The 24,948-nt window shown below is 45.6% G+C and overlaps 8 protein-coding genes across 11 annotated transcripts; 3 read left to right on the top strand and 5 right to left on the bottom strand.

Annotated features, from left to right (window-relative positions):
- Positions 1–1,457: 1,457 nt before the first annotated feature.
- LOC9652415 (protein SHOOT GRAVITROPISM 6) lies at positions 1,458–9,282 on the bottom strand. Of its 4 annotated transcripts, XM_024666704.1 has the most exons (51): positions 9,187–9,281; positions 9,043–9,133; positions 8,942–8,996; positions 8,725–8,868; positions 8,601–8,672; positions 8,442–8,532; positions 8,291–8,386; positions 8,159–8,237; positions 8,044–8,107; positions 7,892–7,995; positions 7,733–7,832; positions 7,597–7,686; positions 7,471–7,548; positions 7,342–7,412; positions 7,193–7,292; positions 6,959–7,135; positions 6,814–6,909; positions 6,699–6,764; positions 6,545–6,643; positions 6,424–6,498; positions 6,291–6,350; positions 6,161–6,241; positions 5,997–6,118; positions 5,815–5,944; positions 5,683–5,762; positions 5,500–5,632; positions 5,365–5,446; positions 5,156–5,313; positions 5,008–5,088; positions 4,855–4,955; positions 4,650–4,801; positions 4,489–4,598; positions 4,313–4,441; positions 4,193–4,267; positions 4,004–4,137; positions 3,885–3,957; positions 3,705–3,836; positions 3,481–3,656; positions 3,314–3,433; positions 3,207–3,267; positions 3,050–3,148; positions 2,902–3,002; positions 2,740–2,845; positions 2,574–2,687; positions 2,449–2,523; positions 2,297–2,395; positions 2,177–2,248; positions 2,036–2,121; positions 1,888–1,981; positions 1,719–1,826; positions 1,458–1,649 (listed from the first exon to the last, which is right to left on the bottom strand). In XM_024666704.1, exons 1-51 carry the CDS (start codon positions 9,221–9,223, stop codon positions 1,506–1,508), a joined length of 5,073 nt encoding a protein of 1,690 aa, XP_024522472.1. In that variant the 5' UTR covers positions 9,224–9,281; the 3' UTR covers positions 1,458–1,505. The 4 variants fall into 4 exon arrangements, with proteins under 4 accessions (XP_024522472.1, XP_024522471.1, XP_024522469.1 ...); XM_024666703.1 differs by having other exon boundaries at positions 2,740–2,842; positions 4,489–4,801; positions 9,187–9,282; XM_024666701.1 differs by having other exon boundaries at positions 4,489–4,801.
- A 52-nt stretch (positions 9,283–9,334) lies between these two features.
- LOC9652239 lies at positions 9,335–10,712 on the top strand. Its single transcript, XM_002993025.2, has 7 exons — positions 9,335–9,732; positions 9,789–9,848; positions 9,907–10,014; positions 10,073–10,136; positions 10,192–10,313; positions 10,367–10,477; positions 10,542–10,712. The coding sequence occupies exons 1-6, from the start codon at positions 9,370–9,372 to the stop codon at positions 10,421–10,423; spliced, it is 774 nt and encodes a 257-aa protein (XP_002993071.2). The 5' UTR covers positions 9,335–9,369; the 3' UTR covers positions 10,424–10,477; positions 10,542–10,712.
- A 95-nt stretch (positions 10,713–10,807) lies between these two features.
- On the top strand, positions 10,808–12,832 carry LOC112343369 (triacylglycerol lipase 1-like). The gene is made up of 9 exons (XM_024666706.1): positions 10,808–11,254; positions 11,315–11,410; positions 11,463–11,603; positions 11,665–11,775; positions 11,833–11,976; positions 12,033–12,073; positions 12,131–12,222; positions 12,293–12,388; positions 12,446–12,832. Exons 1-9 carry the CDS (start codon positions 11,075–11,077, stop codon positions 12,745–12,747), a joined length of 1,203 nt encoding a protein of 400 aa, XP_024522474.1. The 5' UTR covers positions 10,808–11,074; the 3' UTR covers positions 12,748–12,832.
- LOC9652238 lies at positions 12,797–13,369 on the bottom strand. Its single transcript, XM_002992998.2, has 3 exons — positions 13,263–13,369; positions 13,069–13,203; positions 12,797–12,990 (listed from the first exon to the last, which is right to left on the bottom strand). Exons 1-3 carry the CDS (start codon positions 13,320–13,322, stop codon positions 12,889–12,891), a joined length of 297 nt encoding a protein of 98 aa, XP_002993044.1. The 5' UTR covers positions 13,323–13,369; the 3' UTR covers positions 12,797–12,888.
- On the bottom strand, positions 13,364–15,645 carry LOC9652414 (F-box protein At5g39450). Its single transcript, XM_024666705.1, has 2 exons — positions 15,483–15,645; positions 13,364–15,423 (listed from the first exon to the last, which is right to left on the bottom strand). The coding sequence occupies exon 2, from the start codon at positions 15,363–15,365 to the stop codon at positions 13,437–13,439; it is 1,929 nt and encodes a 642-aa protein (XP_024522473.1). The 5' UTR covers positions 15,366–15,423; positions 15,483–15,645; the 3' UTR covers positions 13,364–13,436.
- Positions 15,646–16,135: 490 nt separating this feature from the next.
- On the bottom strand, positions 16,136–18,678 carry LOC112343384 (replication factor C subunit 1-like). Its single transcript, XM_024666730.1, has 13 exons — positions 18,559–18,678; positions 18,290–18,505; positions 18,063–18,230; positions 17,749–18,006; positions 17,648–17,701; positions 17,530–17,595; positions 17,406–17,485; positions 17,247–17,355; positions 17,023–17,183; positions 16,930–16,972; positions 16,798–16,868; positions 16,577–16,747; positions 16,136–16,518 (listed from the first exon to the last, which is right to left on the bottom strand). Exons 1-12 carry the CDS (start codon positions 18,676–18,678, stop codon positions 16,600–16,602), a joined length of 1,494 nt encoding a protein of 497 aa, XP_024522498.1. The 3' UTR covers positions 16,136–16,518; positions 16,577–16,599.
- Positions 18,679–18,765: 87 nt separating this feature from the next.
- On the top strand, positions 18,766–19,662 carry LOC9652237 (photosynthetic NDH subunit of subcomplex B 5, chloroplastic). Its single transcript, XM_002993024.2, has 5 exons — positions 18,766–18,998; positions 19,059–19,122; positions 19,173–19,238; positions 19,301–19,359; positions 19,434–19,662. The coding sequence occupies exons 1-5, from the start codon at positions 18,771–18,773 to the stop codon at positions 19,599–19,601; spliced, it is 585 nt and encodes a 194-aa protein (XP_002993070.2). The 5' UTR covers positions 18,766–18,770; the 3' UTR covers positions 19,602–19,662.
- A 266-nt stretch (positions 19,663–19,928) lies between these two features.
- On the bottom strand, positions 19,929–21,464 carry LOC9652236 (nodulation-signaling pathway 2 protein). The gene has a single exon (XM_024666729.1). It carries the CDS (start codon positions 21,462–21,464, stop codon positions 19,929–19,931), a length of 1,536 nt encoding a protein of 511 aa, XP_024522497.1.
- Positions 21,465–24,948: the final 3,484 nt, after the last annotated feature.

The raw sequence follows: 24,948 nt of genomic DNA, 5'->3' as shown, positions 1-24,948 counted from the left end.
AGATTTCTTAGGATCAACAAGGGAATTCACCTATAAAAGAAAGAATGTAAATGTATATTAGATGACAAAGAGGAAGGAATTTATCTGAAAAGTTATAGAGCCTTCTCTTGTAAAATTATTAAATTTTCTGGTTTTTTCAGATAATTTATAGTTGATTATGCATTTATCTATATATATATAAAATAAAACTGAATTTTTTTAGAATAATTTTTTAACTTATTATTTTCTATAATTCTTTTCAAAAGCCTAAATGTCTTTTCAATTTATGCTCTTCGAGTAACCTCAAAGTAGTTTTTTAAAGAATATTTTAATAGATATTTGGGTTTACCCTTTTTCTTGCCATTACTAAACAAATATAAGTTGTTTTACTAAAAAACATTTATGTTTAAATCTTTTTATTATATAATATTAGGGCAAAAAATATTTGAAAATGTTCTTTATATTATGGAATATTTAATAATTTGAATAAAGTAAAATATTTATATTAAAAATTTATATTTTATTTGTGTAAAGGTTTTTTGCATATCTAAATTTCTACAATTGTTTCCAATAGTAATTTATGATTATATATTTTACAAAATAGTGTTTTTTTTATTATCTAAAATTTCTTACATTTTTGTTTTTTTTTTCTGTATTGATCCATGGAAGTGGCATATAAATCAAACCAATACTGAAAATTCTTGAAGTAAGTGAGTATTAAAATTGTTATTGTTGAAAATTTAATGTGATGTTATAGGTGAGAGTAGCGTATGCTATTAATAATTTTGTGTAGAAAAATATAAAGAAACTATTTCTGTAAATATGTCTATATTTTTATTTTCTATTATCATTTTGCATTTGTCATATGCATCATTTTGCATTTGTCATATGCTAAAGAAAATAAACAATACTAACAGTAAGTTGATGACAAACTCTAAAAGTCATAAATAAAAGATAGTGATAAATTTAAAATATTTATTATAATTTAAATTCTTAAACTTACTCAAAAGTATCACTAAATAAATTTAAGTAATTTTATTATGTAGTTTCTTTTATTATTTTTACTTTTCTCAATTATAAATTTATACAAGTTATTAATCTTTGAGAAGTATTATAAATCCTAGTTATTGAATCTTGTAAAGATATTCTAACTTTCTATATTTTGTTATTTTATGGTAATTTAAATTTAAGTTTATAATGCATATAAACAACAAATTTTAAGTTTAATTAGTTAGCTCAATGTTTAACTTAAACATTTATTATAAATTCTCAATTAAATTTAATATCACTCTTGATTATTTTGTGCAAAAACTTTCATGACATAAAGTTGAAAGTAAATAATCTAAATTAAAAAAAAGAGTAATAGTGGCATATGATTGAAATGATTGTTATAGTAAATAATTTTTTAAAACCAATGGTTTACATTAATTAGTCATTGGATGTGTAATTCTCTTAATGTCATGATAAATTGTAAGATAGTTTAGAAATTCACGAAGTTATTTGTATTTAATGTCATATAATTCACATTATGTACATCCCGCAAGAACGTCCCCACTAAAACTTGATGACAATTTAAGCTGCTCAAGAAGAACTCCAAGAGCCCATGCCGATCGGGCTCTTACAATCTGGCTGGGCGAATTTTCGACAGCTCGCATTAGCAGTGTCACTACCTGATTGATCGAGCATAAAAGTAGAATAGTAAGCGAACTTTTACTTTTTCCCAAGTTTTCAAGCATTACCTGTGGCACGTAAATCGAGGAGGATCTTTGATCTTCGAGCTGTGACAGCATAAAGGCTACAAACGAAACAGCGTTGGCTTGGACCCGCGGCCATGGCGAATCAAACGCCTGTGGAATCAAACGGGAGCTTTTCTTTTAGGAGTGAGCAACAGGGAAACCACGTCCTTACCTGGATTGCACAGGACAAGTATGTGTCCAATCTGTCTGAAAATCGAGTTATCAGATGTCTCGTTATTTCCTTCAAGAACGCGTCGTAATACAGCCTGCGGAAAGAGAAAAGGTTAGTTTCACTTTGAGGAGATCGAGATTCTACGAGCCTGTTGTCCGATTCCTTGCAGTCGAGTCTCGCCACATGTTTGAGCTCTTCAGCCTGAAGGAGAGGAGCGATTCTCTTGAATGTTGTCTGTGAAAAAGAACAACAGTGGAATGTAAATGAAAGAAACACTTCACTGGGATACCTTGCATGCTTGTCGGACAGATGAATCCTCGTCATTTATATGCAAAAGCACACGCGGGAGGATTGAGTGCATCTGTAACGAGCGCACGAATAAGCATTGCTCGGGTAAGGTTCAGCTTACTTGCTCCAGAAATGCATCCAGTTGCGATCCAGTGGCAAAAGCACTTAGCGTCCCAAGTGCACCAAACGATGCTGCTCTCATATGAACGCTCTCCCTCGTCTAACAACAATCTTTCAAGCATTGAACCAACATGTATGTAACAAACCGAGTACCTGGAGAGATCTTAAACGTACACAGAGGTTAAGCAAAACCGGAACCACTGTCTCTTCTGTTGTTATCTCGAGCACCTACGCGAAGGTAATTAGAACAAATAAAGCGGAGAAAACCCGACTCTTACCAGTGGGAGACCTTGCACGGCGGCATACGATACAGATTCCACATCGTCGTCAATCAGAGTAACGATTACACCCAACACCTGCGGTGCGTATTGCGCCATATCGTCATGGGGCACCTGTCGAGGAGTACAAGAACAGCTTATTGAAAGAAAAAACAAGTACAGACACCTGAACAAGGCCTTCGACGCATAAGCGTCTTACTACAGGAGATTCATCTCCAATATGGCGACTCAAGACTCCAACAAGTTGTTCCAAAACGTCAGCGGTCCCCCTACTGCCCCACCATCCATAAAAATAAACTAGTTACAAGAAACAGAAGAGCCAAGAAACCTGGTTTTGACATATTCCGATAAAGCGGCGGCAGCTGCTATCCTTTGGAAAACGTAGTCTCTTTTGAGAACAGGCCACAGAAGATTGCAAATTGCACCAACCTGTAGAAATTCCTGTGAGTCCAAAACAAAGAACTAAAGAAGCTCACTTTTTTCGGGTGTGTCAAAGCAACGCAATGCGCAATTTTTCCAACGGCTTTGATCCAGTATCCTTCAGTCAAGAGCTCGTCAATGCTGCTATCTACAACCTGCACATGATACAAATCCGTAAAAATGGTTTATATGAGCACACAAAAAATCTCTTACATTCTCCATGTCCAAATCCCCAACAAATCTACAAAACGTTTTGAACGCAAGAATAATGTCCCTAGAATTGCAAGAATTAGTCACGTACAGCATCTTTTATGTCCTACCTTGACGCTTGCTTATCCAAACCAGTAGTGCCATGTGAGCCTCCAATTTGAAGCAAGAGCGCACAAAAAACTGTTGCATAACGTTGTTCAAGAGCTTTCCTGATGGGATCCCCTCCTACTCTGTTGAACAGCATCAATATTAAGCTAATGGTATACACCAGGCTTACCTGAAAGCTGTTGTCAGTGCCCGGACAGCAGCTATTGGAAAATAGTCGATGGTATGAGGAGCATGCGAAGACTGCTCGTTCTTGTCCGTGTCGTCCTTCAGAACTGGAGTTTGATCCAGTACGGACACCAAATAGTCGAGAAATGGCAATGCCAAATCCACATGGTTCGCAAATGCCTGCTAGCGGTGTGAGAAGGCAAACATTGTAGAAAACTAAAGACTTACTTTAAAGGCTTCGTCTATCGGCCATGATCCTTTGTGTTTCAGCGAATCCTTAACTTGCGCCTCCCTGACTGCTGCAGCTAAAAGTTCACTCATAACTATTCTGGATTGCGTTTCTTGTGCTAGAGAACACACCTGCAGACAAAAAAAAATTATCGCCGAAATGGAAAAATGTTGACCTACGGTTTCTAGCACTTTCTGACGCCTTCCAACCTCCGCAACAGACGTGGCAGCCTTAAACAGCGACTGCGTTATACTGTAAAAAAAGTTTCATTAAAACCATGAAACAAATTGAATCTTACGTAGGAATATCGCGCTCGCCGAGTTGATTGCCTCTCTCCAGAATTAACTGTTTGACAGCAAAAGTAGCACCCTCCCCACATTGAGGGATTATATCACAGATAGCTGTGTTGCAATACTGCAAAGCAGACACATACTGCGGAAAAACGAAAAGAACAAAAGTTGGCGCAGGCAGGGGCAAAAAGCTTTACCTCGTCATTGGTTAAAAGAATGCTAACAGCGCCAACAATTTGCTGTAACGTTCCAGCCAACTCAGCAGTAGAATCCTATAAACAGTGGTTAATATCTCAACCCAACAAAAGTCGACTTACCCATTTAGAAACAGCAATGAGCTCTTCTAGTGAGGATAATGCACCGAAAGAAACTTGCCTGCTTTCCATACTTGAGGAACCCCCAAGTTTTGGCAAAGTTAAAGCAATGCTGAAGAGAAGGTCAATAATCTGCAGACGGAATGTCAGTTTTCCTAATGCTTTCCTAGATTCCATGCCTGAGCAGACGACTTTCGTATCAAGGAAGAAACATCCGCACAACGAGGTAAATACATCATCACTCTCTTTCCAAGAATCAAAGCGTCGCGTGAGGGAAGAAGAGGCGTACCTGAAACAACTTTGTAAAGTAAGCATAAAGATAGGAAAAGGTGACTACAACCTGCAGTACAGAATGTTCGGAACTCTCGCAATAGCGCAAGTACTGACATACAAGCTCTTTCTCGGTGGTGATCAACTTGTGAAGAGATGTATTGGTCAAGACTATTGAGCAAGTGATGAACTTGATCCGCTCTACTTTTCCCATCTTCCCCACTGCAAAACATCTTATTCTTTCGATCGTAAATTCTAATTTCTAGAAAACAGACCTGGTTCTTAGAATTACGCAAAGCAAGTTCGTTAAATCCGACAAAACGGAATCAACAACGGGTGCAGGTTCTGCTGGTAGCGTGTAGAACCTCAAAGTAGCCTGCACATTCTCATAAACAATTGCAGAAATCACCCAACAAAAATTTTATCACCTCAAGTATACGATCCCTTGATGCAGATGTCAACTTAGGCTCAACAGATACCAAGGTGGTGCATGCGTTTATCGCCAAGTTCTTGAGGATCCACAAAACAGAGTAAAAAACTAAAAATAAAAATGAAAAAATGGAACGTCCATCTCACCTGTGTTCGGAGTGAATCCGCTTCTAGTAAACTTTGTGTGGCAAGAACATAACTAGAAGTTTGGGACACCATTAACGTCATAACATAATCCAGCATTGTATCTCGCCTCTTCAAAGGGAATGGAACCCCATGGGCGCCAGCCTTTATAACAGCTTGGCCTGGAATACAAAACCAAAATTTGTTTCGTCAGGATTCGAAAAACGTTGTACCCAGCAGATTGATAGCCGTGATAACGGCTTGCTTAGCTGCGGCACTTTTCACATCAAGTAGCCTTGATAAAACATTTGTTCCCTTGAAAAGAGCTATTTAGTAAAACGAAGTGCGCTTTCAAAGATAAAAGTTACCACAAGCTTATCGATTCGAGCTTCAATAACGGTGGATGGAGCATAAGAAGCAGCATAACCGTACATCAAAGCTAATGCCGCATAGATATTGTCCACATCCTTTTCTCTTTGAGCGAAGAAGGAAGCCAAGAACCTGCACAATGAAGTCCGTTAACGTAAACCTCGAATTGGACGTAGAATGACCTCGTGATTGTTCTTCTACTCTCCTTCTCAAGCACATCTTTCAGCTTTTCGAGAACGGTATCCAAATGAGAAGCTGCTACCTTTATCAGAACAAAGTCATCTACCATTTACAGACATGTCCACAGTACTTACCAGGCCCATTCCCATAGCTAGACCAAGCCTATTAGCTGTGTCTGCAACGTTGGATTGCCTATACATTGTGGCGATCTTTTCCCGGACAAAGCTTCTGTTATCAACTTTGGACAGAACCACACCAAGGCATCTACAGACATGCAACAGAAGTTCAGAAAAGAAACTTAAAGAAAATTAATTACCTGTGCAAAAAGGCACAATGTTGGTTATCTCCTTCGTATAAACAGTAGTGGCCAGACAAAGCATTAGCCATAGACATAGTCCATTCAGAACTGCTGATAACGTCCACAGATTCTGACAGAAGCTGATGTTGTACATTAGTAGGAAACAGTTTGACAACACTTACGTGTAATATCATTTCTTCCCATGTTTCTTGTTGCCATGAGTCATCTTCGGAGTCGCTGATATAAGCTTTTAGTTTTGGAATCTGCATCAAATAGACTCTAATTCGTGCCCAATGTTCTTAACACACGAACCTCGTCTTCCCATAGCAACTGGACAGCGGTTGGAAACAGCGAGGACATGTTCAAAAGAGCCTACAAAGTACAAAGTTGTTGGCGAAACTAAGAAAACGTCAGAAGTCAGAAACAAAGGAAAGAAAAAAGACACCGTCAAAATTGATGCAGCAAGATGATTCCTGGCATGGGGATTCTGCAAAAGAACGATCAACCTTCCCAGCACTTCCTGCACTGGCTTGTTATCAGAGAAAGAAAAAGCCTCGACGGGAAACCTCTGGTCGTGGAACGTCGGGTTGCAATCTATAGTCGACATAGACTGGTTCGCCTTTGCCATTTTTCCTCTTGATAATCTCGCAAATGCACTTACAAAGCTAAGAAAGGAAGACTGTCGTCAACATATGTCTCAGGTTCTAGGAGGAAACTTACCGTGGCTATCGCTCCTGTAAAGCATGGCGGAATCAAGACTTTCAGTAGAAATGGCCACATAAGCTCCTGGACCACAAATTCAGTATAGAACTTAGAAGTGAATGTATCTTCATACTTCCATATGAGGCGTTGTGCTTGCCAGCAAATATAAAATTTTATCGGACACAACCCGCAGCTCTGAAGGCGACACGAATCCAACTTTTAGACGAAGCTGGGACGTTAAGGGTTAGGAAGAAACTATATAAAAAGAAAAATCTTACGTGATTTTGATGAATTTCAGCATTTCGCGTGCCCAACGCTATTTCCAGGGCCTCCTGCTGTGAGTGCAGGATCTTTACCTCAGAATCAGTAATAGCTGACTGCTTAACTAAAAACTCTAAGAATATCCTGTCGTTATCTTGTTGCAAAAACCCAACAGCTGACATGATCGCAACGAGCTGAATGATAATAGAAGTGAAAACTACCCTGCAGAATGCAAAATATAGGAAATATACCTCTGCCAAAGCTTTCCGCAAGTTCAAATTTGGCTCCTGCAGCGAGACCTTTACAGCCTCGAGTAGAGTGGAACGTTTACCATTCCAGCTTGTAGCAAGTCTAACAATCACCGTTGAAATTATCATACTTGAATAAACAGCTAGCGTACCTAGGGAGTAAATGTTTGAGTATCAAAAAAACTCCAAGTGATGCTTCCATTTCTTTGGCATTCAAACGCTGCTTTTAAAAAACACTTTATCAACCGAAACGAATGAGAATAAAAGCTCCAGCATCTCACAGAGAGTAGATAGTTGAAAAGGTCTTCCGGAAAGGCAGTTCCAATAATTACGAAGCAAGTAGCAACCTCGTTAAAATTCTGCAGAAAAGCGAGAATGTTACGATAAAAGAAAAATTAAAGCTTTACCTTTAAAATTGCAGAAGCTTCTCCATTTCGTTCTTTACGAGAGTAGATGGAAGCCATAGGCAAAATCGTATTAAGAATAGATACAACAGCCTGAAAAACATATTAATACTGGTAACTGTTTCCTAAACACAAGAACCTGAAACTCTAGCATCGGCTGACCACTCGGCAAAACCACTTCCAAAAGCATGTGAAGAGCATGGGTAACTGGAAAACAATTACTGGAGTCTTTCTTGTACCTTAATGATAACAAAAGAGCCAGGGTGATGTACAAAGAGAAACTTTCAATGATGCTTACACTGATAAGATAGAAGGCACGAGCTTAGGCAACGCCGATTTTAACTGAATTTTATTTATGAGAGGGAACATTTGAGCCAAAGCTTCCACAGTAGCCAAAGAAACCTGATATGTTCCAGATTTATGTCAGTTAAGGAAAGAAACTGCAAATACCTTTGCATCACGAGCCAAGAGCCATCTTCCCAGGAAAAGATCAAATGCAGAGTGTAAAAGAGCTCTGTAAATTACATTAAGTACACAAAAATGAGAAGATACTCCCGTAACTTACTGCATATCAGGACCAAGGTACGGAGCTGACGGATACTTTTCAACATACACGATCATCCCGGCACTCCAACACGCAAAAGCTGACAATGATTCATATCAGTCCATATGCTCAACGCAAAATTATTTATCTTACCATCAGCAAACGTTTTTTTCTGCGCATCCTTAATTCCACCAAGAAGAGGTAAAACGCGAGAAAGCACGCCTTTCATATGAGGGACGAACTGGACAGCTTCAAACAAAGGCTTCCAACTAAATCCCATCACATAATGATAAGCTGAAGTTACCATCAATTGTCGAGAACTCGGCAAGAGCTTGAACCAATGCCAACACCGGCACCGAGCCTCCGACTAGTTGCAAAAATATTTCTTCCATAACCTGAAAACGAAGAAGCAGCAATACTAATAATGTAGGTAAAAAAGAAAGAAAGCGAGACTAAGCTTTACCAAGCTTGGCATTTGACAACAAACTGCAACCAGCAGACTCGATGCTGCGTGTTCCCAGCTTGAATCCAGATCCTGATAAAAGCTGTTAGTGCAAGAAGAAATCGAAAGGACAAAATGTACAGACCTTGCAGCTCGTCATCTCAGCGAAGGAGATTTTCACCATGGATTTTATCTTGTCTTCGCTTAGCTGCATCCTTTCCATGTCGCGGATTGTTCTCGCCATTACGTTCAAGACACTTGATCGATGAACTGCTACTTGTCCTCCACGCTGATCAAGCGAGAGAAAAAATAAAAAAGAAGGTGAGGATGCAAAAGAAAAATGCGCACAAAGAGTTGATTACCCGTTTAACAGTTCTCAAGCTCGTGAGGCAGCAATCCAAAATCACATGAGCGCTTCTGTGCAAGCCGAAATAAGAATTGGAGAGAAAATCCTCAATCTCACCCTCTAGCATCCTTGCAAAGAGAAATCGTCGCGGCTTCCCTGACCGCGTCCGAGGAATCAGACAGCGCTCCAACCAGTGCTTGAATGACGACTAACGAAGAGAATAGAACCGAGATTAGGGAGATGGAGGCTAGATTTTCTTACCAGATTGATGAGAAGCCGGCTCCTCATCGCTCGCCATTGCCAAAGCGATCACTCTCGTCTAAACCCTACTCCTCCCCATTCCACGTCATGCTGCCAGGTGGCCCACGCGTAATTGATCCATTTAAACCTTTTGCCCGCCTTCCAAAAGCCCTAGTTATCTTTCGAATTTGCCCTCGCCCTAGGATGAGCGCTTACGAGAAGGTACGCCAAGAGCGCATTCGAGCAAACAATGCGCGCCTTGCCGAGCTAGGGCTGCGCGATCTGGCCAGGGATATCGCCTCTCAAGTGCAGGCTCCAGCTCGAGAAGCGAAGCCGGCGAAGCCGAGCACATCGGCTGGGCCGGTAAGAAGGTCGGATAGATTGCGGGCCATCAAGAGCAACAAGAATGAGGAGGTCTCTGATGAGAGTGACGAGGAGATGATTGTCACACGGGAGATTCGTGACGAGGAGGAGGATTACGTTCCCCCAGCTGATGAAGAGCATGTTTCCGAGGACAGCAGTGATGGTGAGCATATGAGTGAGGACGAAGAGTCTAATCAACCAAAGGTATGATATGAGTTTCTTTGTCTTCTTTGTTTAAACTGCGGCTACGTATGGGACAGACCGAAGAGGTTGTGAATTCTCATTTGGATTTCAAGCAGGACGAGGACGATCTTCAAGAGGTTTGTACATTTGTTTTCTCATGGAAAGAGAGAGTCATTAAATTTTTGGAGGCTGTAGGCTATTGCTCTGTCTCTTGAGGAGGTACATGACGGAAGCTTAATCGACAGTAGAACTAAAGCTGTGAAGAAGTCAGTAAAAGAAGATTCAAAGCGCAGGAAAAAACCGGTAAGAAGATAGCATTTAAACCTGTGCTCATTATGTGCTTCTTACATGTTGCTTTCAGGCTGCAAGAGGCTCGTTTCACCTGTCCACAAAGGATATCGACATTCTTTATCACGCAATCGTTCGTAAGTGGTAGTGTGCCTTCTTCTTACTTGTCACCTAAAGTTTTTAACTCTTCAGAAGGTAGAAGGGGCCTTTCGCTGCGAGAATTGCAACAAGCAGCGTCTGCACATAACTTCACTTGGACAAAGCAGGAACTGCAAGACATGATTAGAATTTTTGACACCGACCAAGATGGCATGGTAAGCTTATGGAAGCTTCTATCTCTGTTTTCTAAGTACGCCAGTTTTTGCAGCTCAATCTTGACGAGTTTCTAAACATGTCGACGCGTTGCCATATTCTCGAAGATTGACATGCGAAGCGGCGAATTAATAGAGACCTACGCCGCCAAGACATAGTCTCACGGGTTAGTTGCCGACTACCCCCTTTCAAACTATGTTATGGCATGCACTCAAAAACAGTGCTTGCAGGTGTGAATGGGTCTTCCGCTAGTACAGCGGCCTACAGTGGACATGCATGAATGGAACTGGGAAGTGGCTCTCTGGCAGTAACAGACGGTTGCTTTTTGGTCACAAGAATCATAATGGGATATTTGCTACGCGTAAATACTGGCACGCAGTCTGGAAGTCATTGCAGCACCATTGCTTTTTTCGCTGTTGCTTGAGCCAGGCTTTCAGGAATTTTTATCTACATTCGCTGGGCGGGGCCGGGGTTTACACATTTGCTGGCTGTTCCGCTTTGAGATATCTTTGTCCGAAGGAGTGCAACATCAGCAGCCACCCGTGATGCCTGATCGCGTGTGACGCTGAAAGGCCTTGGAAGTTTGCAGATAAAAATTGGCAGCAGGCTGGCTCTCTGGCTGCGGGGCTATGAAAACGGTCTTATAGTACAGCAGGGATTGAGGATAGGGACTCAAGAGCCCCGGAGACAATGAAGCAGCTTCTCTATATAATCTCCCTGCCTTGAAATCAGTGGCTGCAAAGGGCAATCACTTCGTTCTTCAATGAAGAGTAGGAGCCGAAGAGCTGCTTGGTGGGTGGCTACCTTGGGTTTACTCGTCAAACTCGTGTACCTCCTCGACCAGGTGACTGCGGCACCATACGCTCACGAAGTCTTCAACAACAAGAATGGACTCTGCTCGACTTTTGTTCACCCGTACAACTATGGTTGCAGGGAGTTCTCGGTCTGTAGAGCTTACACTCTTTTGCTTTCTTTTTCTGCGAACTAACTTCCTTCTCAACAGGTTCCAACACAAGATGGGTTTTTGCTTGGTGTCCAACGATTGTATGGTCCAAACAGATCCAAGGGTCCTGTGTTCCTCTACCATGGGATCATGCAGGTGTGCTTTCTAAATTCTTGGGCGTTTTCTTTACCGTTGCTTGGTTGAGCAGGGAGGGGACATCTGGGTGATCAATCAGCCGAGAGATTCGCTGGCATTTCAGCTCGCAGACGCCGGCTACGATGTCTTCCTTGGAAACACTCGAACTTCCAATTTCAGCTATGGCCATGCCACTTTGTCCCGCTCAGACGATGTATGCACAATTTCTGGTTCATCCGTTTCATTTGCCAACTTTAACAACTGGTTTTCTGCAGGATTTCTGGGATTGGAGCTGGGACAATCTTGTTGAGCAGGACTTGCCGACTATGCTGCGCTTCGTCCACAGTCAAACTAATCAGCGAACAATGTATGTCGGATTCTCACAGGTAAGACTGTCTTATAGAGGCAAATGATTCTTATTCCCGTCTTCTGGTTTGCAACAGGGCACCATGACAGCTTTTGCTGCTTTCGCGCACAGTGATGTCTCGGGACTTGTAAAGAAGGCTGCAATGCTCGGTCCTGTTGCATATCTGGAGAATGTGGATGCACCAATGCTTTCCATTGCGTCTAATATGTATCTGGACAGGGTTCGTCTCTCTCTCTATATCTTTCTTAGCCAGTGTGCTAAATTTTCCTGGCTCAGATTCTTCTTGTTGCCGGAGTCTATGAGTTCCGCGTTGAAAAGTACGTGCTTTTTCCATACTCGGTCCATGGGCTAACTCAAATATAATCAATGCGCAGCTCTGGAGGCCGGCGAGTGATCAACACCGTTTGCAGGTCCCAACGTATGCAGCATGTGGACTGCTTTGACAACTTGCTGGACATGGTCACTGGTAAACAAAGCATTTTCTTTCTTTCTTTTTTTTGGTATTTTCAGTTCATCTAAGAATGCATGTCTTCAAGGTCCGAATTGCTGCATAAACACGACGAGGAGGCCCTTTTACAATCGCTACGAGATGCAAGCAACTTCAATGAAGAACGTGGCACACATGGCGCAGCGTAAGTGTCTCGCATGGAGTAGTATTTCTACATTCATGGTGTTCTTCTCTTCTACAGTGGTGCGCTCAGGAGAGTTCCAAAAGTATGATCACGGATATGTTGGAAACATCCTCCATTATGGCAGCTTGGATCCACCGTCGTACTCCCTTTCAGCATTTCCCAGGACCGTCCCACTCCTACTCATTCGCGGCGAGAAAGACGAGCTTGCTGACAAGGACGACGTCGCCCGGCTCGTCAAAGAGCTTCCATCCGAGACTCAACTCGTCGTGGTTCCTCGCTACGCGCACGGAGACGTGATGCTCGGAGTGGACGCCACTGCGCTGGTATACAGGAAGGTGATCGACTTCTTCGCAAAGTAGGAAATTATCATCTCCATTTAATCTCTTTGCAAAGTACTCTCAAAAGTTCTAACCAAGAAAAAACGCTTCTTTTTAGCTACCAAAATTCGTGCTCGTCTCTCATCTAGATTTACATCTCTCGAGAAAAGCTAGAGAAAGAATTCAAGTAGCCTGTGGGAAGTTTATGGGACCACTTCGAGTCTCGGGCTCCAGCATTCGCTGGGCTCTCTTCTTCGCACAGTGCTGCCGATCGAAATGCCTCACCTGATTGATACCAACAAAGCTCCGATCACGCAAAGAGAAACAAAAGAAACGCCAGGAAAGAAGAGAGAGAAATAATACCCAAGTCGATCTACACATCTTCTCGAATTGCGCCCGGCTGTGCTTGCAATCCGCCGGATAGAGCAGCCCCACCGTCCCACTCTCCGTCGCAGCGCCCTTGGAGCTCTCCACGCATTGGAAGAACGCGTCGCGTGCCTAGAATAATCCCCTCCGCATAAACCCTAAACCCCACACGCACAACCGCAATCGTCTACCTTGTAGCAAGCCGATCTGCCCGCCGCTAGCACCTTGGCGTCCACGTCCGCGCTTCCCATCAAGCTTCCTCACCACTCCATCCCCTCTGTTTTAAGGGCTCTTTGCTTTTTAGGGTTCTTCACATTTTTAGGGTTCTTCGCTGGAAGGCGGATATTCCTAGAATATTTATCTCTTCAATGGCTAGCACAGCCAGCAAAGACATTGGAATTGGCCTTGGTGTGATAGGCGAAGTTGGCGATGGGCGTGAGAGCCCCGACTCTCTCCCCGTTGCGCAGCATCTCCTCCACGTCCAGCTTCTCCAGCGTCAGCACCGCCCGCGACTCGCTCCACACGAACGCGAGCATCCCACTCCGGTGCACGAACAGCGCCCCGGGCTTGGAGCTCGGGTACCGGAACCCATACCCGTTGGAGATCCCCTCGCCCTGGTAGCACTCCACCGTCTCCACGACGCTCCCATCCCGGTAACTCTCCCACGGGAACCTCTCCGCCGATGGCTCCTCCACTCTCGCAGTGAACATCGCCGATCCATTCGGATGAAGAACGTAGTGAGTCCCCTCCAGGATCTTGGTCGCTATCAGCAGCCTTCCTCCTCCTCCACCATCTCTCTCGCGATCGCCCTCGTCGTCGTACGAGAGCAGCAGGAAGAAGAGTGGCTTCCCGGGCTTGCTCTCCCCGTCCGGCCGCCCCGGCGGCCATCCGAAAGTCCCGCCCCACAGGCCGGCAAGCTCGCGGCCCTCCACAGCCTTCTGCTCGGGGAGCTTGTAGAGCGCGAACCGGTTCTCGCAGATGATCGGCCAGGCCCGGTAGAGCGTCAACTTCAAGCTCGCCGCCTCGAGCCGGAGCCCAACCCCGGCGCCCTGCCGGAGGTACTCCCGCAGCGTCAATCGCCTGCTCGGTGCTGCCCCCGGTGACGCCACCTCCGTCCTGTTCTTCCTCCTCCCCTCCTGTGCCGCCAGCTTACTCCGCAGGACGATCTGCCTAATCTTCGCCTTAAGAAAGCCCGCAAAACCGGATCTTTTCGAAGCCGGCGTCGTTGCAGTGATCGTAGAAGTGGCAGCAGTGGCAGTGGCAGCAGCAGGCCTGTCCTCGCTAGCGTACGAGCTTCCCAACTTCCCAGACAAACATTCCGAGTCCACAATCCTGTGGTGGTGGCAGTGGCAAGAAGAAGGCGTCGTCGCTTCTCCACCTCCTCGACCGGTTTCTGTGCTGCGGGGGTCCCCATGCACGTACATCCACAGCAGCAATGCGTGCCTCTCGGTCATCGCCCTGAGCTCCTTCTTGGACGCCAAGCTCGGCCGGGAGATGAGCGGCCCCTGCGCCAGCGCCGGCATTTTGATCCGGATCTCCGCCACCACCATCTCCAGCAGCCGCCTCCGGTCGCCGAAGCTCAGCCTCCCGAAGCAGATCCCCTCGTCCTCCTCCGACGGCCTCCTTGCGCTGAATCTCCTGCCGGAGCAATCGTCGTCGCTGCTGCAGGTGCTCTCTACCGCGACACCGGCCAGAGTGCTGTCCGGGCTGCCACTCGGGCTCCTCCTCCCCCCCTCGGCCTCCAGGAAGGACTCGACCTCCAGCATCAAAACGTTGCAGCCTTCTCTCGCCGGCTCCACTCGCCCCGGGTAGCACCAGTCCTCCTTGTCCCTGCCGTGGAGGAAGAAGGCCAGCGATCCATCGGGAGCTCCAATCACCTCGAACACTGGCGCCCAAAGAAGGCCGCGCTCCATCCCCCGCGGGCCGAGCTCCTGGGGGATGATCCGGCAGCCGATGATGGAGAGGAATCCCCAGGTCACGTACACCAAGTTGCCGAGCTCTGGGTTTTGGTGCACCCAGATGCCGAGGAGGGGCCTCGCTCCAGCCAGGAAGCGATAGAGCGCCCGGTGTGACTCCATCCCGCTCCTCCAGGCATTCAAGTCGATGGATTCGCCCTCGGCCAGGCGCTGGCACTGCGGGAGCCAGAGCTTGTCCGACGAGCACGCGCTTCGAAGCTTGCGGCAAGTGGCGCTGAGGATGCAGAGATCCCTGTGGCCGACCCGGCTTGTGATCAATCCGAGGAGGTCGAGCGGGAGATCGGGCAGAGCGCTCGGAATTCCGCCGAAATCTTCCATCGGATAGCCCAGCGAGAGAATCGAAAAGAAAAAAGAACCTGGCCGCGCTGCCTCAGCTCTGATCGATGGCACGAAAAAGATGAATCAGCGAAGAAATTTCCTAGAAATCACGCTCACCTTTCGCATTGGACCGGCTTCCCTGGAGCTGGAAGAAAGGCGGCCGATCTTTTAGGTCAGACTACCTCCATTTGCCGCCTGGCGATCGAGAGCGATCGATCAATCATCCATCGATTGATCGACAGATGCCCCGCCAGGACCGCGCACGCAAGGAAGAAAAAGAGCTCGCAGCCAAATAACCTAAACGAAAAATCGGGCGCCACGCACTAAAGACGCGATGGATAATTAAGGAAAACGTTTAAAACGCTAAACTCTTTGACCGCTGACGAGGATACCAACGCCCCAGATTTGCAATATCCAACGGCTGCCAAAGATTCGGCAAAGATTCCCGTGTCCAACGAAAAGAATAAAGGAGCCTTAGAAAACGTAGAAAGTCGTCGTGAGAGAGCACAACAGGGCACGTACAAAAAGGTGGCCCCGTCCTTTAGATTTGCTGTCACGTTTCACTTCAACTTCGCTAGCCAGAACCATTGCATTTTCCAGTCTTGCTAACCACTAGCCAAATGTTTCTCGTGAGCCGAAGCTGTGCTGGATCACGATGGAAACATCACGTAACACAGTGATTGATATTGATTTCTCTTGTTGTTGTTGACCGAGCGAAGAGGATTTTTCTATCCCAAATTCTCTAGTTTTGCAAAGATCGATCCCAACTCTCCAAGCAATAATAATATACTTTGATAGAGTTTTCAACGATCTCGAAGCTGGAATCTGGATGGATGGGCGCTGGGGTCCGCAAGTTATCTACCTGGACTCGAGCCACAGTTTAGTACCGAGTTTTAAGAACGAGGCAGAATGTACTACCGAGCAAAATCACGCAACCTGTAATGCTTTCCGGTGCATGTTCTTGATTTATGTTATGATGGCGATGGACGATATGAGGTAGCCGACGAGTTGCACTCCTCCACTCCCCACTCGTCCAACTTTTCCCTGCTTTGAGACTTACATGATGGACTGGTTTGTGAGGAGCTTTCCATCGTGACGTGTGCTGGGCATCAGCGTTTGGTACTTTTGGACTCGCGGCTTTGGAACAAGGAAGCTGCACCACACGAAAGGAGCTCCTAAGAATTGGAAATATGAAGTTTAGAGTCGCAAACCTTTTAGTGCAACAACTGAGTTTCTATCGATGTCTCAGTATTGCAAACAGGTCCTCTGAAGCTCGAGTAGGATCGGGAGCTTTGGAGCTGAAATGCTGAACATTCTTGGGATTATCGTCAGCACTTATTTTGAGTTGTCCCTTGAGGAAGGAAGGAGTATCCAGATCACATCTGTTAAGCAGTTGATAAGTTACAAATCATTCAACCAAGATCCTGCTCACCTCTTAAAGGATAAATTCCTTTTCTTAGAGCTCTTAGACAACCACATTGGAAATCTTAGTTTGTGATCCGCCTGTGACGCGCATCACGAGGCATGTTAGCGTCGTGAGGAAAACCGCACAAGCACCGCTTACAGTCGTGTCGAAGGATTGTCTTGTTCCTTGCAAAATGGATGAGCTGTAAAGCAGCAGTCATTATAAAAACTTCTATGAAACACGGCAGTTTACCAGGTAAGAACCAAAATCATCGAGAAAAGCTCAGACAGCTCCCGTCTGCCACGGCAAATGCTTTTGTCCATCACGTCTCCATCGCACAAGTAATCTGAAGCTTTCGAGAAGGCATTCAGGATGGATGCTCCTCTGCAAGGTTTGTAATTAAGATAGTTTTCCTGTTTGCACAGTTGCGTCAGGACAACCAGGACAGAACTAGCCACACCTGATGATACTCATACCTGAACAAGAAGGAATATAAAACCGACATCTTGAAGAACCATGTTCAGGCGAGCTTCTATTGTGTATGAAGTTTTGGCTCCTCTTCCTTCACCCGCTTCCGCACACAAACTGTAAATCCACTGATCGGTAAACTTTCCGATAGAATTTTCAAAACTGACCTGTCCATAGTCCCAAAAGAGCCCAAGCAAGCATCTCTAACATCCACTTCTGAGTTCAGAGAATACCCTGCACATGCATACTGCAAAACAATGTAAGAACTCGATCTGACACACAGGCTCGTACCTGCATTTGAATCAAAACATGGCGAACGTCGCGATGTGCGCTGTCTACAAGCGAGCTTAAAAATAACTAACCACCGTTTTCTTTTCAGATCAGGAACACATTAGCGACAGGAAACTACCTTGTCCACACGTAAACACTCTTTTTCTTGGACTTGAATGAGGAGTTTTAAGATCTGCAACAAAAGCAAAGATAAGTTTCTAAACAGAAAGGAAAACGCACCTCACTTCTACTGGGTTTCTCGAACTTCAGCACTGAGCAATATTCCATGAGCCTGCGAAGCCTCTTGTCGTAGATGTCATTACAGATGCACATAATCGGAAGCCGTCCCTGTTGTAAAAGGCTAAGCACCGCCTGAATCGCTGTCTCGTCGATGTTGTCTATCTCATCGAATATAAGGACAACCTTCTTACTTAGTCCAAGATTTGTTGTTAGACACTGATTGTCAGCTCGTATATTCCAGGTCTTTCTATGTACAGCCTACAAGTACAAGGAGTTAGCTAAGAGCTCATAAATTTTTTGATGTTCAAGTATACCATCACAGGGCTAAAATCCAGTTCCTCGCAAACAGCAACAGCAGCAGATGTCTTTCCTACACCAGATGGCCCACTGATTATAACAGCTCTTTTAACATTCTTTACTGATCTCGTCTTGGAAGCAAAGTTTTCTTCCCATGTTTGTAACCAAGTATGCAAACGCGTGATCTACCAGACAACAAAGAACTTGTAGATAAGAGAAGCTAGAAAAAAAAATCGAGACTCACAAGCACTTGGTTCCCCACAATGTCACTTCTCGTTCTCGGCCGATACTTGTGTGTCCACAAGCTAGATTCAGCACATAAGGATCTCTCCGTGCTTTCCCCGGCTTGAAAAACCGCCTTTTGCCTCTTTGGAGGAGGATACACCCTGGGCTCCAAGGAGAAACGCTGCTTTACAGTTACCTCCCTCGCACAGCACACCTCAAAACTTGGAAGCATCAACTAAATGAAGAAGAACGATGTTAATCTCGATTCATCCGACTGAAATTTCATACCTGAGGTAGCGGCTGCTGTGACTTCGCAAAAAATCGAGAAATCTTCGTGTAATCTGACCTGCGCTCGTCGGCGCCATCACGCCGTGCTCCATCCAGCCGCCAGAAAGCCGCGCCTTGCATCCGGGAAAGACCATAAACCCTAGATAGAGGTTTGAGCGGGAAATTTAAAAATATGGAGATTCCGACAAGCCCTAGCTGACGTGTCAGATTAAATGGCAATGGCTGTGGCGCTCATACCGCTTCCTCCGCGAGCTTCTCTCTCCGTCCACCAGGAATGTGGCGGCGCCAAGGGCCTAGGGTTTGGCATTCGCGTAGCTTCTTCTTCTTCGCGGCCGAGGCTGCTCTTGCGGCCGCCCAACGGGCAGCTCGGATTCTACGTCGAGCCCGACATCGATGAGGATGAGGTGTGGGATCCGGCCAAGACCAAGGGCGACGACGAGGTATGGGACTTTCCTCGTTTTCTTCTGGGAAAGATGTGAGATTTTCGTATGAATGAGCAGCTGGATTCTTTTCCTTGGGGAATTGCCGATGGCGCTCATTCGTGGCATGGAAACGAAGACGACAGTATGTAATTTTTCTTACTTGCTTGAAAGTAACCTTGTGTAGGCTGGCAGGACCATATTGGGAGATTGTAGCTGAGACGATTGAAAAAGCTGGAGGTCCTACGTCAGGACTCCAAAGTGAGCTCTTGGTTTTTCTTTTCTTTCTTCCTCTTTCCTATCGTAATTTTTTGTTTTGTTAGAATGGATATCATGGAGTTTTCTGCCCATTCTCTTCACCGGCATGGCATTCGGAGCGCCTGTAATCTTCTCCTTATCTTTATTCTTTTGTTTTTGTTTTCTTTCTTGTCTGTATGGTCTGACCTTCGCTTCCAGGCAACTTATCTATTTCTCTACACCGTGCTTTTTATATTCGCGTTTATCGGTATTGAGATGGATAAACCAGACCAGCCTCATAATTTTGATCCGGAGACATACCTTGAGATGATGGCCGAGCGAGACAAAGCTAAAATGCTGGAGCTCGGTCCGGGAAATGATATGTAACTGTTTTTTAGAGTCGACTGTTACATGTACAGGCAAAGATAAGAAAGGATCGATTCTTGTACGGGCTGCGCTTTCTTATGGTGATACTCAAGCTTTGTATGCAGGAAATCCTTTTCAGCTCGAGCTGCTAGAGGTAATCAAACTTTTAAAAGGAAGCATCGTTCTCATATGGATTGCAGGCTTTCTTTGTAACCGAGTGAGACAGCAAGCGAGAGCTTGGTCTGGAACAAAGTCGGCATAAGAGCGTAAGCTTATGCGGATAAAGCTGCTGGTTTCTGCTCAAGGTGTCTCTTATTTCTATACACAGGGAAAACGAGTTTTGAATAATCATGCTGGATCGCTGCTGGAACTCCAGACAGAAGCTGCAATTAAAGGTCTGGATTTCCAGCAAAGTAACATCGTATCTTCGTCTTCTTGAATTTGATGCCCGTCTTGAAACAGTCCAACGAGGAGCCTTGCCTGGCAACGATTATAAGAGCTGAAAGAACGCTGCTGGAAGCCGACGGCTTCGGCAAGGCCCGACCATCTGTTCTTCACCATCTTGCCGGAGAAGTCTACGTGACTCACAGCTTCTTTTTCCAAAGGAGATTGACTCACGGCCGAAGTGACCGTGTTCTTAATCCGGGGTCCCAAAAAGACACGCTCGACCAGAGAACGCATTTCATCCTCCGATGCCAGCGTTGCTTCCAGGGAATCGAAGAGGGTGGAGTAGTGGTACAGGGCCTCGTGGAAACGTCCCGTGAACGTCGTCGACGTGCAGCTGAGATCTTCCTCGACTATCGCCAGGACTCTTGGCCGGATGGCCGCCATCTTCCCGAGAAAGAAACGGACAGCATCCCGGGAGTGACATGACATGTGTGGGAGATGGAGCATGCAGTTGACAACGAGTGCCTCTCCTTGTATGAGCTTGAGGGACGAGCTGCGGAACTCCTCAGATTCTCCATCAACTCGGACTTGGTTGAAAACGAAGGGAACGTTGAATTGTCGAGCACAAGCGGCCAGCCTCTTCCCAGTTTCCTGGGTGGTGGAGAGGGCCCCCTTGGCGTTCGGCCGGTAGAGAGCAGTGATCTTGAGTTGCGGAGGACCTCCAGCTCTCAAAGCCAGCGATTGCATCAGCGAAGGCCACTGGACCCCGTCCGTTATATCAAAGTCAACAATGTGGACTCTTTGCTCTCCGGCCACGGATTCGAGGATGGCCTGGTTTGCTGAGAAGTGGCCAAACTTGATGTAGGGGCAGATCTCGTGCAGGACATGGAAGGCTCCGACAGTGTCGAACAGGGACTCGGTCCGGCTGAAGAACTTCAGCCCGTGGAGCCTGCAATTGAGAGCGTCGCGAAAGTAAGCCGCAATTCTTTGCATTGTTGTTCTTGACTGAGTGGAGCAGCAGCTTTTCAGGCGGTCAATTATGGCTATGGCGAGATCAGCCTCACCACAGACGATGGCTTCGGCTGCTCCCAGCAACAGATGGACAAGACGGATGCTGTCCATGCCTTCGTCCCAGGGATGCACTTGCACTCCAAGTTCGGGGTAGACAAAGTCCACTCTTTCATCGTGGGAGTGGTGCCTAAAGTCGACTAAACTCCTCTCGATCTCTTGCTGCTGCTGATACTGTGGAGGAGAAACTGGATTGACGGCAACCTGCTGGGGATCCGGGAAAGACCTTTCATGGTCATCGAGCATAGCCTTCATCAATCTTCTGAGATCGTCGTCCTCACAAGCTGCTGAAGACTGGACGAACTCACCACTGTAGTCGGGCGAGACAGTATCCTCGGAGTTCCGGCTATCATCGAAGGACGAAGGTGAATGGCTCTCAAAGCTCCATCTCTCTACCAAAACAGGAATGTCAGCGATAGAAGTATCCATAGGGACATCCTCGACTGGAGAACCAAAGCAATTCGGGGAGAAGCTACTATTTAGACGATCAAAGCTGGTATCGAGCAGCATTTGAAGGGAGGAGGGGGGACACTCAAAACTTTTCAGGTAAGTTTGTTGGTTTCCTAGGAGCTTGGAGTACAAAGTTTTTATATTAACCCATCCCTTCCCAATCTCCAGGACGCAAGGAGGCCACAGCTTTTACGGTGGGATCTCCACGTGGTGTTCTTCTACAAACTTTCAACACCACTGTGGGCGACGGCAGCGCAGGAATTAAGGTGTGCTGCCATGCAGCACTTCGATAAGAAAGAGAGGTGACGATTTCCACTCTGTTCTTGGGAGAGCCACTTGCGTTGATTTTTTCTTTGATCTGGTTTCTAGATTTTCATTTCGTGCTCGTCACAGGCATCTCAGATGTTGCTATCAAGCTTTGTCTGATTGGAACTTGTCACGTAAACATTCTCGCGGAGTCTGGATGCTGCAAACGAAAGCATGAAGAGGCCTCCCGAACAATTTAATATCATGTATGTTCTCTTAAGGCGTGGACCTTGTACTACTTGACAATTCCGGAATCTCAGGCGCTACATTCGTAAAAGCCCGGAAACCTTTTGTATAAGCCCTAAAAGAATATCCACGATTGGTTCGAAAGTACGTGCTCATAAATGGATTATTTAATGTAAGAGAACCAAATTGCTCAAAGGCTATTCCTTGAAAGCTAGGCTCTAGAGGTACTTGGCTCACATTATTTATTAATGTCTATCTAGACGAGTAAAGACCGACCGATTAGATGGAAGTAAGCTGGTAGTAGCCATCTGGAGTAATACCTGAGTGAGAGAAGGAAGGATTCATCGAAAAAGAAGCAAGGAATATCATTGACAAACGTCTTTGTTTGGAGTCTACAAACTCGACCATGAGGAGCTGAAACGAAAGAAATGATATGATGATCTTGGGGTCCTGGAAAAAGGCTTGACGAAAGCTGGAAGCATTCGATCGCCGCAGTTGCGTTCTAGATCTAAATGCATGGACTTTTCGACGAACTTGTAGATCCAAATGCCTTACCGTCGCGTAGTTTTATCCTCCAAACAACCAAGAAGAAGTAGCAAAGACAAGTAGCAAAGGAGAAACAGAAAAACTGAAAAAGAAAGAAAACAAGGAACCTGGAGACCAGCAGCGATCTTGAAGAGTTTTTTTTCCAAGGATGTGATATTGGCGCGGCTCAATTTGAGAGCGCTGGCTGAGCATTGCAGCGAACGCCATCTGATTGAGCCATCCCAATATCACATACCTCGCATGTATTTCCCTGGACGATCGACGACGAATATCAAATCGTTAGTGGAGTCCCGAGTGGAGCTAGCTCACGAGAAAACCAAAAGCACGCGAGAGCTCGAGAAAGAAAGGAATAGTAAAAATGACGATCTGGAGATCCAGTCCGAAGATCTCAATCGATAAGCGGTGCCTGCAGCGATTTATAGCGTCAGTTAGGAGAGAAAAGGCAAGATATACTTGCAGTAGCAGTGCAGTGATAGCATGCCGGGAAGAAACAAAACCACGCCAAGATTCTCACAGATCTCTCTCTCTCTCTCTCAAACGGATCTCTCCAACCCGACCCGGCAAGAACAACAGTGGCACAAGAATATATACTAGCAGCAGCAGCGAAGAACCGAAACCTCCAGCGGTTACAAAGCCGAAGCTTGTTTGATCCGATCCATCCTGCTGCTGCGCCACTGTTTCTACCGATGATCGATCGATCGGCCGGCTCTCACCTCTCTCGCCACCACCACCATCACCACCACAAAGATTTTAAACCGTGGCAATAAAGTCCCACACTCTCTAACGCTCTATTTATAATCAGGCCCGGTCCCCTCTCACCACACCACACCAGCGAGGAGGAGCGAAGAGTGACTCTAGTGTCGCAGCAGTGGAAAAGAAAAATGGTGAAAGAAAGAAGAAATCCGGATGTGTGCCTCAAAAGTCAAGGCTTTGCATGGCATGGCACTTCAGCCACCTTGAATGCTTTGAAAGAAACGTGGTGACTCTTCCGAGCATTGTTCTCATTTAATACTTCCACTCCAGCAGGAAAATAAGAGATAGGAGATCTCAGCTTTGACTCTCTCACACTCTCTTCCTCTCGGGCATCTGCAAATGCCCGAGAGTGGAAGTAAAACAAAGGAACTCGGGTAAAAGAGAAAGGAAGATAAAGATCTGCGATGAGGAGGGAGGTCTCCCTGCTGTCGAGCTGCAGGAGTGGCCAGGAGGAGGCAATTCAATGCATACATTTTTTCAAACTCAATCAGTCTTCATTCATGGGGAGCAAGGACTCGGCCCAAGAGCATTTGAGCAGGAAGGAAGAGAATAGAGGAAAAAAGAAAACCAAAAAAGGAGGAAGAAGAGAGTAACAAGACGAAGAAGAAGTCACTCGATCGATGCATGAGGGAATGGAAGAGAAAGTCGAGCTCCGGTCGGGAAGGAAGAGGAAAGAAAGGAAGAGAGAAAGAAAGAGATGGAAACTGTAGCTATCACAAGAAATTTGATCCTCCCCCTGGCAGTGATTAGTAACTAAGATCTCTATGCTGCCTCCTGTAAGGTCTTTGAGAAACAAATGCTGACATATGACTTGCCACCTATATAAACAAAAAAACCGAAAAAAAAAAAGAAAGGAAAATCCCAAGAAAATTGCTAAATAGTAACAATGAACAGCCAGAGAGCCAAGTAATGCCACACAACTCACAACTTCCCTGTGCAACTGTACTAAATGCTCTAGTGCAGGACAACCAGGAGGCATTTGCAGCAGCAGCCAGCCAATGCACAAGAATTTGTCATTTTGGCAAAAATAAAAGTGAAAAACTGGCCTCTAAAGTCAACTGTAGTGTGAAGTGAAGAAGAGAGTGAAGGAGGGTATATGTGTGTGGATCTATCATCTTGTATAGCTCTCAGTGACAGTACGAGGCAGACCAACAAGAACACACCCTCCCCAAGAGTACTGCGTGTGTATATTTGTACGCCTTTCATTTTCGGCATAGGTACAAGGATAGACCAGCAGCAGCAGCAGAAGCAGAAGCCAGAGAAAAAAAACGGAGAAAAAAAAAGGAAAGGCGGCATTCGGAAGTTAATTCCCACACGACTATACAATGAAAACCTGTGCTCAGTACACAAGAAATACTAGGCAGGAAACGATGCGAAAATGAGCAAAGCGTGAGCATCTGCTGCTGCTGCTGCCGCTGCTGCTGCGACTGTTTTGCCGCTGCTGTGCCTCACAAACACAAACAAACTATTTGTTTGTTCCTGTTAGAGCGCGCACAGTGACTCTCTCTCAATTGCTCTCACGCTCACACGCTCAGCAACAGTCGTCCAGAGAGGTGGAATTCAATGCAATTGTGCAGTGGTGAAAGCACTCGCTCTTAACACACACACACACACACACATACATTCACACTCTTTGTGATGAGGTTTTGGCAAGCTCTCTCTGCCGCTATCA

This window comes from Selaginella moellendorffii, unplaced genomic scaffold (assembly GCF_000143415.4).
Source record: "Selaginella moellendorffii unplaced genomic scaffold, v1.0 SELMOscaffold_147, whole genome shotgun sequence".
Classification (NCBI taxonomy): domain Eukaryota; kingdom Viridiplantae; phylum Streptophyta; class Lycopodiopsida; order Selaginellales; family Selaginellaceae; genus Selaginella; species Selaginella moellendorffii.
The sequence above is the reverse complement of the archived record's forward strand: the minus strand, read 5'-3'. Positions and strand labels throughout refer to the sequence as shown.